The following is a 12,538-nucleotide window of genomic DNA, read 5'->3' on the forward strand; positions in this document are numbered from 1 at the left end:
TTACTGAGTTGTGAATATAATGTGTCTAGATTGAATCTGATCCAGATCAGATACAGTGTTTGTTTGACATGTAGAGGCAGGACCTGTGCCCGCCAGTTCAGACACACGCAGCCCTGAGTTAAGTGTCTTTTCTAGGTATATTGCGTAAAATAGTGTCTTTGTTGTATGGACCATTTTAATTTGGTCAACTATCTAATGCACCATGCACATCAACATACTCTACCAAACCAATGTCATATATTCATCCATACATACATAGAGTTGTGGAGCACTGGCAAACACCTGGAGTACTACCGTGTTGTGCCGAATACTGGACACCTGTGCCAAATACAGAAAGTATCGGTGTGTTCTGGTGGCGTGCGTGTGTGCGTGCTGACCTGCCCTGTCATTCCCTCGTCATGCATTTACTCCCCAGAGTGTTCTGGGAGGCTGTCAAACAGCCAGACACCAGGTGGGAAAAAGATTCTGCTGCAGGGATGGAAGCCGATCTCCAATCAGGCCAATCAGTGCCAGAACGTTGATAGATTGATGGGAGCTGTCATGGATTTGATGAGCTCCCATCAGCCATTCTGTCTTGCCATTGTTATTTATCTAGCGAGGCCATATCATCTGATTGCAATTTTGCACTACCATTCTCTGTTAAGGCAATTTTTAAGAACGGACTGCTTATTTATCTTGCACAGCCGATATCAGCTGGTCTGGAGAACCGATGTGTCCACTTGTGCTGTTTGACTGGATTAAATGTGCTTCAGGTGGGAGAGGGCAGGAGGAGAGGAGAGCCGACCGGGCTGTGCCGTGAATCATTTTCTCATTACGGGGCCATTCCCTCTGGTCTGGCATTTGGCATGTGGCCCTGCCTCTCCTCCTGCACTCTGAGGCTGACATCAGCTGGCTCACAGCACATTCAGCAGGGTTCAGAACCATCTTTACACACACACACACACACACACACACACACACACACGTTAGTTAGAGTACAGGAATGCTGAGTCTGGAGCCAAAGTGAGCTGCATGTGTTTGTTAACCCCTGGCCTGCACTCTCGGTCCTGCCGAACGCCGTCATAGACGTGACATGACACCTGTCATAACATCTCGTGGCAGATTGTCAGTGGAGGACTAATTGCTTCACACAGTGTCATACTGGTCCCCCTCCCTAACTCCAATGCCGACTCGCGAGTGGTGAAAGGTGCCTTGGCCTGTAATGCACTCGACCTGAAATTATACTTGCCTTGGCTCAAGATTTGTCACATACAAGAACCAGAGGCCTTTTTTGTCTTCCACTCTAAACGTCTACAGATGTACCGCGCTGACTGTGTTGTTTCATCTCGGTGCTATGTCTACAGATCCATCCGCCCCTCCGAGCCCGGCCAGCCTGCGTGTCAGCAACGTGACGCTGGGTGACGAAGGCCTGGTGACAGCCCGTCTCAACTGGACCGTGCCGGAGGAGCCCGATATCCCCATACATCACTACAAAGTCTTCTGGAGCTGGACTGTGCCCACCAAGTCACTGGTGCCATCCAAGAAGAAAAGGAGAAAGACCACCAACGGGGTAATCTCCTCACCCGTCTCTCAGTGATGTGTTCTCTCTCTTCCTTTTCCCCTCTCTCTCTCTCTCTCTCTCTCTCTCTCTCTCTCTCTCTCCCTCTCTCTTTCCGCAACTTATCCAGAATGATCTCAGGATCTTTTCCTCTAGCCTCATCACATCACTGTGAATGCCTTCAGTGGAAGATAAACACGGAATAGGAATTGCCTTTATTTATAAACTTGCATGGCTATCAATCACACACAGATTGATACAATGTGTTATTCATTGTTTTAATATACTGATGAAAGAAACCTTAAATGCACTATTAAGCTTTGAAAGAAAACACATTAAGTGTGATAAATAGCCATATTTATAGTTATAAATCACAATTTCAAGGTCTGTGTTTCTTAAATATCTCAATTTGTAATGTTCCCTTTTTTGCAGTTTTGTATTTTGGAACTTTCGTTATTTCCTAATCAGTTTTTTTCATTGTGTAATCAGCTATTTCGGAAGTTGTGCACAAGTTTATGTATTTATTTGTTGTATTTTAAACATAGATCTCAATAGTCTCAAAGTCAAGTATTTATATAACTATACTTCATATTCTATTAGCTTTTACTTTAATGCTAATAGCATATTTAAACTAAGGCGAGACTTAGTGTAAACAGAACAAAACATCTAAGAAACATTCTCTAATAATAAAATAAATATATATTTTTTAAGGGAAATAGACACGATTCCTACTGTTAATGCCTTGAATCATTTTAGTTTGCATAATGGAACTTTCTCAACACTCCAGAGTGAAAGAAGAGTTTATGGCCCTTTTGGAGGAACGTAACATAGACAAAGCTCCCCACTTGCAATCACAAAGAAAGGATAAATGCAATTTGGTTTTATATGCTTAAACAAACAGGCAAGCTAAAGGCTTACAAAGTCCGACTTCCTGGCTTGGACAACTCAGAAAGCCACAGAATAATATTTTGATAGTATTTGTTGTCAAATGTAATTGTTTTTAGGATAAACCCCTTGACCGTATAGATAAATCGTAGACTGTCTTCATAAATTACAGACTCTCTTCGTGAGCCATTTGCACAATACATCCAATATCATGTGACCTGATAGCACATACCTGTGGTTTAGTATCTGTGAGGAGCATTTCATTCCAGACTCGAGCAGAAAGACAGATTGTCTAGACGGTTCACACACACCTCTATGGAGTCTTCTCCTGAATTAGTCTATGAAATGCGTCGCAGATGTGGCACACAGGAGATAGAGGTGGGAGACACCAGACACCCATTGACACATGTACTACTGGTTTCCACTTTGGCACCTCGGGCCTTTGAAAGCAGCCTGCTGGTAGAGGAATGTCAAAACACGCACAGTCAATAACAAGAATTCATCAAGCTCACACTGCTGGTGGAATGCTACAAGTCCAACACAGTGAGGAAGCCCTGGGAGTCTCTGATAACACGGCTCCCTCACGAGGGCCTGAAGCCTATCTCTTCGCCACGATACCTTCCCCAGCTCCACATGTGTTCCTAATAAGCAGGGCTTTCCCACAGGCCCCGGCTGGCTGAGCTGGTACTATGACGGGTACCATGACGGCGCTTTGAAAGGAGCCTCAAGTGACAGTGTGATAACATACAAAAGCCAACATGCAAGTGTTTTCCATTGCTGCAGGCTCACAGCTGGGTGCAACTGGAGGGACTGCAACAAAACTGCAGTTACACCGTGGAGTTGCAGGCCGTCACCTACTGGGGACAGGTGCGTCTGAAGAGCTCCAAGGCTTCTCTCCACTTCAGCACCAGCAAGAATAACGAGTCAGGTAAACATTGGTGCTAATATTCCTCGAAAATTCAGCTGTCAGGCTTGTTATGTGTTTTTAGAAACTGGGGATGGCACTTCACTTTGGTCCAGACTAACTTGTGTCGACATTTATTGATTTGCCGTTGTCTAAATCACCTTAATTTTGGTTAATAGTTGACTCAGAAAGTGACATAGCCAAGGCTACGTGGCAACTTAATCATGGGTAGTAAGTGCAATTAAGATTAAGGTCATGTACTACTAAAAGTATTTGACTGAATCAGTCTAGCAAAATCCAATTTTCTTTTTGTTTGTTTGTTTTCCTTGAGAGTCTTCAGGCAAACGATCATCATGAGAATTGCAAAAAAGAAGAAATGGCCGAGGTGCGCTGACATCACATCTGCATTTAGTCGAAGCTCCTCTGTGTTTAGGTCTCCAGACCAAGCCTCAGCATTACGAGTTTGTTCATTTTAAGCATATGTGTCTCAAGAGGGAGTTGAATCTCTAACCTTGGCCGTGTTACGCAGTACCGTGTGTACCCATTGAGTTACACCACGTTTATGCAGAAAGAACGTGTTGTAGCTGCTGTGATATTACAAATAAATAATGTGTGTTTTTGTTACCGTGCTGGAGAGTTTGGCACAACACAGTCACTGTCTTAGCTACAGCAGCAAATATTTCTCTTTTCTCTTCCCAGTAAAATCAGTGCTCAAGTCAAAGAAGGAGGAGATTTCCCCTCTTGGTTCGACCTTGGCCAAACGCCCCTCTGGCCCTTTAGAGGTAGGCACACCCTTCTACCAGGATGGCCAGCTGCAGGTCCGTGTCTACTGGAAGAACCGGGGAGGTATGTACTCTGCAATATTGATTTACAGCTTTGTTGGAATCTATTTAGCACCCCATTATGCCCATCAATCACTATGACTCACGTACACCATAATTAAGTGTTAGGGACGATTCTCAGTGATTCAAACAATGGAAGATTCCTTTTTATAAGTGTGGTATCAGATGGTGTAAATTAAATAAATGATACAATGTGTCATTGTGAGAGCCCAGAAAATGTGAGAGCTGGGCAAATTGGTGTAAACCGGCACATGGACTGTTAGCACCGAGCCACCGTTTAGTAACAAGAACAATAAACGCAGAGCCTGAGCCGTGCGATGAGATTTATTGACAGCTGTATTTAATAGATCCTCTCCCCCTCGAATTAGAGCTGAAGCGGTCCGTTTTGTTTTACAAGACCTGATGTCATTGGGAACAGAAACAGTTGTGGGTTGCAGCACCGCAAAGGGTTAAAGCCAGTAGGAATGCCTGTCCCTGCGGCGTCCATTCCCCAACCCTCACCAGAGTGGAAATATGGAAACCTTGAAAGCCATGCTCTCAGGGTAACCTGTCAAGTCCCATTCACTGGTCTATGTTATGTTACTAATATATGTCATCGCCTAAGCCAAACTCCACATCTTAGAGTCAAGAATGCAAAACCTGGCTGAAGGAGGCCTGGTGAGACACCAACTGCTGAATCAGAGTGAGGGAGAGACAGAAGGGGAAGATGGAGTTGGCCCAGAGCTGTTAGCGAGGTTGGCCTGGACTCAGAGAGCTGAGTGATGCTGACGGGGATCAAGTGTGGCTTGGGAATCACAGTGTTGCAGTGCAGAGTTAATCCTGGTCCAGCTTCTCTCTCTGTCTCTTGTGTGCAGTGCTGGTCTGCCACATGTATGTGTGCCACTGCCACTCATTAGTGTGAAGGATGACCCTGGCTTTGACTCTGACAACCTGGGTTCCACTACTGTAAACATACAGACATGCAGATGGCCCGCAGAGTTATAGTCTCTGGACATCTGGTTTGTGAGAAGGGACAGGTTAACTGAACCATGATTAAACTCTCACTCATTGTCTCTGTGATCCGCAGCAGCCCGGCCTCTGGGTTGTCTCCATCAGACGAAAGAGAACTGTACTGTACAGCAGCTCAGATAATATATCGCTGTCTGCCCAACACCCAGAAAAAAGACAGTAGTCCGGCCACGGCGGCACTTTTTAGGCTCGCTTCCAGCCATGATTTATCGAACACTGCTGAGGTTCTGTTCCTTACCTGATTTCCATGTCCCGTTTCTTGTTTTACATACCACTTCCCCTCTCTGTCAGACCCGGCTAAGCATATCTTGTTTATTTTTTCCCCACGATTTCCCGGTTCCCTGTAATTCCTCTCTTCTGCTTCCAAAGAGCTCAGGGGCTCCACGTGCCAGATCTGTGTCTAAGCCTTCAAAGGACCCCTTTTATCTCCCCCTCCACAACCCAGGCCCCCGCCGAGGGGCGAACATAGGATAGACTCAATTATTAATTGGAGAAATATTTCACATATTCAAGCGACACAGTTAAAATAATAATAAATCTAGCAACATAAGATGAGGGTGATGGGCAGATAAACACTGCTGATGAGCTACTGTACAGTAATGAAGCGAGTGAGAGCTTCTGTGTAGCAGCATGACCGAGGCTGTCCCTCCACTGATGAGAACGCAAATCCTTCAAGTTGAAGTGAGCTGAAGTTTGGGTTGGGAATTAAGCCTTCAGCAAAAAAAGGAAAGGTTTCGGAAGCAGGAAAAGCATGTGGATAAACTAATGTAAAGATAAAGAAGGAAGTTCTTTCATGTTTTTATTGAATTTTTTAGAGACTAGAGTTATCGTGATTATCAGTAATGGAAATAGTGATATCAGATCTGAGATAGGGAGTGTTGTAATTTGTGAGATACCCATCAGTTAATAATTTTGGCCTGTATAACTATCTTTTGATATCTGGTTAATGTTCAGTGGGTGCCATGGTGTTACATAACTATGTAAAGTTACACCAGTAATGTCCTAAGGTAGCATGTTAAGATATCGATGGCTACTTTACGTTAACACTATACTTCAGAGTTAGAGGGGCAGTTGTACCTTTCACGTGACTCCCTTTATTTGACCATCATATTCATTTGAGGCTCTTTTTTTTACAAAGCAAGTGAAGACGCATACGTTCAGTTTATAATGCAGTGTCATGCTAAAGGAGGATTGATTATTGATCAGCTTTTTGTAGAACATAGTGAAGACTGGGGCCAGCTTCGCCAAAAGTCCAAAGCACAATTTGTGTTGCTATAAAGAGAAAAGCAGCAAATGTTTTCATTTGAGGACCTATAACCCGTAAATATTAGCAATTTTTGCTTCATAAAGAAATTGCTCTCAGTAGACTTTTTGTTGATACACTAATTATCTTTGACTCTAGTCATTAATACGGTGACACAATAATATAAAACTGACAAGGGCCATTCTGCTCGTTAATACATATTTTTATGAGTAATACCGAAATACATCTTGCTCTTCTCAGTTGTATCTTTTATTGTATGATGTGACATATTGACCCTTTTCATCCTCCCCTTTTTTGACAGACCCCGCTGTGAGTCGCTACCATGTCCAGTGGATGCCGGAGTACTGCAGCCACAACGAGACCCGAGGACCGGAGAAATCTGTCACGCAGGTTAGTCTGCGTCAGCCATTTCACACACCTTCCGACTGCAGGTCAGACCACAGAGTGTAAAGCACAGAGCTGCAGCGTGATCAGCAGCTCTGTGCTATGCAAAGCACGCGCCTAACCTTTTGTCTGATGCTTAGAAAGGACAGCACCGCTAAAGAAAACAACTCTGCTGAGTGAGCCTGAAGCCCTGTTGCGTTGGACTAGACAAAGTCCTGGCTGGTGTTTTGAATATTATGACTCAGTCGTGTGGTCAGGCATGCAGTGTGTTGGCCAATAAAACGCATTTACTTAAACAATGTTTCCCGGAAGGGGGGGGGGGGTGATTCACCTCCAACGGCCCCAGCCATGCATTGTGCATGGGGCTTTTTCTTGTAGCGTGCAGTGGAGTCTGTGTATGGGTTGGGAGCGTCTGTGGGTGTGGGGGGTGTGGGGGTTAACTGCTTGGGCTCAGGCTGATACAGGATGGCAGAGGCCTGGCAATCAACACATTCTTTGGGGACCAGCGCTGTGGTTGCTAGGAAATGTACATTTTCTATAGATCGCTGGGAAGGATTCCAGGCTTGTGCTTTTATGTGAGCACAGCGCCTCATTCCCTTTTAATCAAAGCTGTTTCATATCAGAGAGAATATACACACACACACTCTCAAGGGACTGCCTATTAATGTAGAACTTCTTTATTGCAAATGCAAGATCTAAATCTGCTAGTCAGCAGGATTTTTTTGTTTTGTTTCCTCGAATCAGATGAGAAAGGCGTTTTCTTGTTGAAATCAATAGATGATTAAAGTTTGAAATGACTGTTAAGTGTAAGACGGCAGCAGAGCATTCATTAACAGGGATTTACAGGCCAGTCTGTTAAAAGTATTCCCTTTGGTTGCTGCTTCTTAATTAAGTCATGTTTATGCCACATGTGGAAGCTATATAAAAAAAATCATTTATATTGTAAGTTGAATAGAAGGATAGTGGTCTAACCCCTACCATGTGAGTGTTCAAAGTGATCCTGTAATGTGGGGCATGTTCCTGAGGCCTGAGCGGGAATGTGATCTGCCCCGCGCTGTGTATTTAATTATCTCTGAAGCTCCATGGGACCTGACCTGGGTGACATGTCAAAGTCATCAGGGCTGAATGATGTGTTTCTTGGCTCAGGAGAACTACATCAACCTCCCAGGCCTGCTGTTCTCCTGCAAGTACAAAGTCACCGTTCACATGCTGAAGTCTAAGAGACGCTCCAAGGACGAGAGCACCACCTTCCTCACACCATCCTGTGCTACCATCCGTAGCAAGACTCACAAGCACATCCCCTGCCCGGGGGAGGGAGGTGAGTACTCAGCTGTGTGCGGCGTATACAGGTCATATTGAAATTGATCTGTATTAGTGCTGACAGTAATCAGACACCGTAGCATATTATTATCATCACGATGGACAAAATCTATACACTCAACATTTCAGGAAATGCACTTACTTGCTTTCTTGCCAAGAGTTAAATGAGAAGATGACACTCTGGTGTCTGTACGGGAAATATGAAGCTACCACGTACCACAAGAAGCATGTTAGCTTAGCTTAGCTTAGCACAAAGACTGTGACCAGGAGAAAACAGCCAGTCTAACTCTGTCCAAAGGTAACAGAACCTGCATACAAGCAGCTTTGAAGCTCACTAGTTACAGTCATAAGTGGTATCAATCTTCTTGGCAAGAAAGTGCACTTTCCAGAATGTTAAACTACTTTTTTAATAACAAAAACCCTGACTGAGACCACCTTTCTCCTCACAGCTCCAGGGGTTCCAAAGGTTTTGGCTAAGCCAGAGAACCTGACGGCCTCTTTCTCCATCATTGAGGGAAACATCACTGGCAACTTCCTGTGGCGCGTGTCTCGGGTGGCTCTCCATCAGCGAATCACAGGCTTCCAAGTCACCTGGGCCGAGATCACCACAGAAAGCCGGCAAAACAGCCTGCCCAACAGCATCATCTCCCAGTCCCAGATCTTGCCTCCAGTAAGTCTATTTTCATTCAAACAGGATTGATCTTTTTCTATTTTTACTCCCATAATAGCCATAATGAAGGCTGTTTTTTTTTTATTGCTGCCAAATGAATATGTGTCCCTTATCCCAGGGACCATACTGTCATGTATAGTCTGTAAATTGTCCCTACGGTATGTTCTAGTATTTTCAGCTTTTGATTTCACAGCATCTGTCAGAGGTGAGGGTGATTTGAGGATAACAATGTTGTGGCCTCCTTGCACAGATCTTTGGATAAGCAATGGTGTGTGTAGACAGGCACAGGGAGAGATCTGAGGAGGTGTTGTGTCCTGCTGGAAGTTTTCCTCCTCTACGTCTGCTTGCACGTCTTCCTCTTTCATCCTCCGTGAGAGCTCCCAAAAAGCGTCTCTTTGACATAATCTGCTCCATCAACAACACGTTCCGCCTATCTGCACCTCCCAGCCTCTAGAGCTCGTCTATAAATATACCCACCCACCGCACACTTTATCAAGCTGGCAGCCAAAACGGAGAGACAGCAAGCCTTATGAAAACAAAGTCTTTGTTTTTGTCCGTGGATTGTGAAACGACATCTCTGCAGCCGATACTCCCCTGTTTTACGGCCCATTCAAATGCATGTTCTGTTGTATTTAAACTGATTGTGTGTCTTTTGCTGCTCTTCTCCCTCACTCGGCAGGATCATAACTTGCTCGTTGTGTCCAACCTGCGGCCATCCACCTACTACAGACTGGAGGTGCAGGTCATAACAACTGGAGGGGAAGGTCCTGCCACCGTCAAGACCTTTCAGACCCCAAACATATTACCAGTCATTCAACACCGTAAGTCACTGTCACCGTCTTTGATGCTCCATCACGTCCTCTAATGTGATTTTTTTTTTACTTCCATTAAAGTTTGCTGTTTGGTTTTATTCAGTGGCTGTTACTGCTCAGTGCTAACAGCATACTGTATATCTTTCATTTATCCTTAAAAGCAATAGTTTGATATTTTTTTATTTAAGTTAAAATTGTTATAGTTAGATTAGAAGATTGATACTACTCTGACATCTGCAATGAATATAAAGCTACAGCTAGCAGCCGGTTTGTTTTGCTCAAAGAGGAAAACGGGAAGAAACAGCTTTGTCCTACGTTAACAAAATCCACCGCCACACTTCTATAGCTCACTCATTAACATGCTACTAGCAACCGTTCAGAGCCGAGAACTGGTCTTGCACAAATAATCATTTACCTGAAAGAAAATATGCATAGTTCCCAAAATGTCAAACTATTAATATCAACAATGGCTCATGTCACATGCCTAGTAGAAATGGGTCACCTAAAGCGATGAATAAACAGAATTACAGCAGTTCCTCTCTGGAGTGTTTTGGTATCCTTCAGCTGGTTTTGTGTCCCGTGCCGTTTTCCAGACACAACGAGCAGCTTTTACTGTGAAACATTTCTAAAAACCTATACTGTTAGGCTACTTGCCCAGCATCATAGTGGAGCATTTAGCAGCTGAAGAGTTTGATATTTTTCCTTAATGGATTGGTAGAGAGCAAAACAAAGCCAGAAGAAGAGTGGATATTGGTCTTACATCCAGAGTTCCAGAAACACAACTCTAAATAAATGTAATTTCAACTTTGTAAAGGGGTAATATGTCAATGTTTACAGCTTGTTTCTGCATCCTCCAAGTTGCCAAAAAATCTGCAGTTTTAGGAAAAGATGCTGTGCTTGTGGCTCATTGCTTTTTGTTCCGCAACATCATTTGTACAAAGAAGACACACTTAACGCTGGATGTTTAGCTCAGCAAAAAGAGAGGATGTAAAAAGTATTTATGACCTAGATAACAGGTTATCCACTGCCATGATTCAACAACAGCCAGTAGCAAAACAAGCACATTTATACTGCATAGGTCTGAAACTCTGATAATGTGTGTTTTTCTAGGGCCCAGGCTCCGGCAACACCACTCCCACCACCAGAAGCCATCAGTAGAGAGGCACTGAGATGCAAGTTGAGGCAAACCCAATAGGGAGAAGCATCAGTGGCTCTCTGCTCCTGTCTGTCAGGGAAGGAATGTGTGGAACCAAACAGAAACACAGTGCACCAGACCATGAACTGACCCCCCCTGCTTGTGAAATATGGGTCCATCTTCTCCTGGCTCCACAACACATCAGCTATTCCTTCTTAACCCCTCTCCCTTGACTGGTGCATGTCAGCGGACGGGTTGGTCTGTACAGTGAAATTTATACTGCAAGGTCTCATATTCTGCGTTTGTTAGTACACAGCTCCCCAAACTCATCAGGTTAGTAAGTTATGGGAACCCCTTAAATAGTTGTGATCCAGCTGTCCTCATACGCAGCCACACGGTATTATCAAAATTCCAATTCAATCAGTTGATCAGCAAAACGCAATTAGGTCATGGTCTAAAGAAAAACATTCAGTGATGATTGAACATGGATGGTCGGAAATGCCAGAACTGTAAAACATTTGTTTATTCACGAAGAAAGAAAAGTAGAAATTCATCTATTTATTTTGTGTTACCCATTAAAGAGGCGCTTAGGCATACAGTCAGTACTGATGGATAATGTAACTAAAGTCATTGTTGTCTAACCCAGAATATTTCACATAGTATGTTGCATGTAGTACATTTGATTTTTTGAACTGTAAATGAATTACTTGCTTCAAATTGAAAGCTCGTAATGGTTTTGCATGACAACCGTTAGCATTCTGTTGGCATGAAATAATGTCTGTGTTACCTCTTTTCAGTATGTTAGCAATATTTCATTAAAAGATTAACAAAGAATTATATTGGGAGTAATACGTAATGTTTATTAATGAAATTATAACTTGTGTGGAAATGATGAATTGTACATGTTCTTGGCTGTAGAAATATTTGTCGTGGAACAGTCAGTGAATGTCTATATTTATTTATGTGTGTATTACAAAGTTTGGTTTGGATGTGTGTGAATGTGTATGTTCCGTGTGTTCTAGTCTCAAGTTTTTGAACCGGCAAAAAAATCTTGTAAAGACATTTTGTAAAAATGGAATTGTAAATACAGTCTAATGTTACATGTTATTTTTCCATGGTAGAAACTGTACAAAATGCTAAGTAATAAATAATCCTTAACCAGTTCTCTTTGCTGTTTGTTTAATTGAAGTAAACAGACATGCTTCTCCTCCTCGTGCTCAACTATTTGGCAGTTAATGTTGCTTATTTTGGCTGTAAGAGCCGTCATGGCCGACTCTGAGTACAACATATTCACTGATCCGTCTAGGAGCCTGATACATTCACTCTGCAAGTCCAAATAAACAGGTCATCTAGCTCAACAGCCCGAGTGGATTTACCATCGCTGAGGTCGTCACCCTTCAGCAGAATACTTTGCTTCTCAGAGCACTTTTGTGTTAGAAAAGCATTAAGTCCCTCCGCTGCTCAGCAGCCTTTCACCCTCATGAAATTAAAAGTGGGAATGTTTACAAGCAAATAAAGCCAAGAGTGACACTGTGAGAGTTGGTTCTATATATGTGGGGCGTATGATTTTACTTCCTTATGTGTTGGACCAAAGACTGAGGACACATACATGCAGAATAATGTTTAATAGTGCACACATGCATGAATGTAGGCAAGTTGGCATTCTTGTTAGTAGTAGTTTATTTTAGATTAAGGCTTATTTACACCACAGATAAATGTGTGCATTGTCATTCAATTAAAGTTGATGTTGCATACATTTCCACCACAGAGACCTACA

General features: G+C 43.2%; 1 protein-coding gene across 1 annotated transcript in view; it reads left to right on the forward strand.

The window, feature by feature from the left end:
- Positions 1-11,924, forward strand: part of anos1 (anosmin 1) — a gene marked incomplete at its 5' end in the record, with an annotated part of 37,776 nt that extends 25,852 nt beyond the window's left edge. The window contains 8 exons of the mRNA XM_079230704.1: positions 1,344-1,549; positions 3,206-3,350; positions 4,026-4,172; positions 6,742-6,830; positions 7,971-8,142; positions 8,594-8,814; positions 9,494-9,635; positions 10,737-11,924. Of these exons, the coding sequence (XP_079086830.1) occupies positions 1,344-1,549; positions 3,206-3,350; positions 4,026-4,172; positions 6,742-6,830; positions 7,971-8,142; positions 8,594-8,814; positions 9,494-9,635; positions 10,737-10,795 (1,181 nt within the window). The 3' untranslated portion in view covers positions 10,796-11,924. The remainder of the gene's footprint in view (positions 1-1,343; positions 1,550-3,205; positions 3,351-4,025; positions 4,173-6,741; positions 6,831-7,970; positions 8,143-8,593; positions 8,815-9,493; positions 9,636-10,736) is intronic.
- Between the last annotated feature and the right edge of the window lie 614 nt (positions 11,925-12,538).

This window comes from Taurulus bubalis, assembly GCF_910589615.1.
Source record: "Taurulus bubalis genome assembly, chromosome: 15".
NCBI classification, from domain to species: Eukaryota; Metazoa; Chordata; class Actinopteri; order Perciformes; family Cottidae; genus Taurulus; species Taurulus bubalis.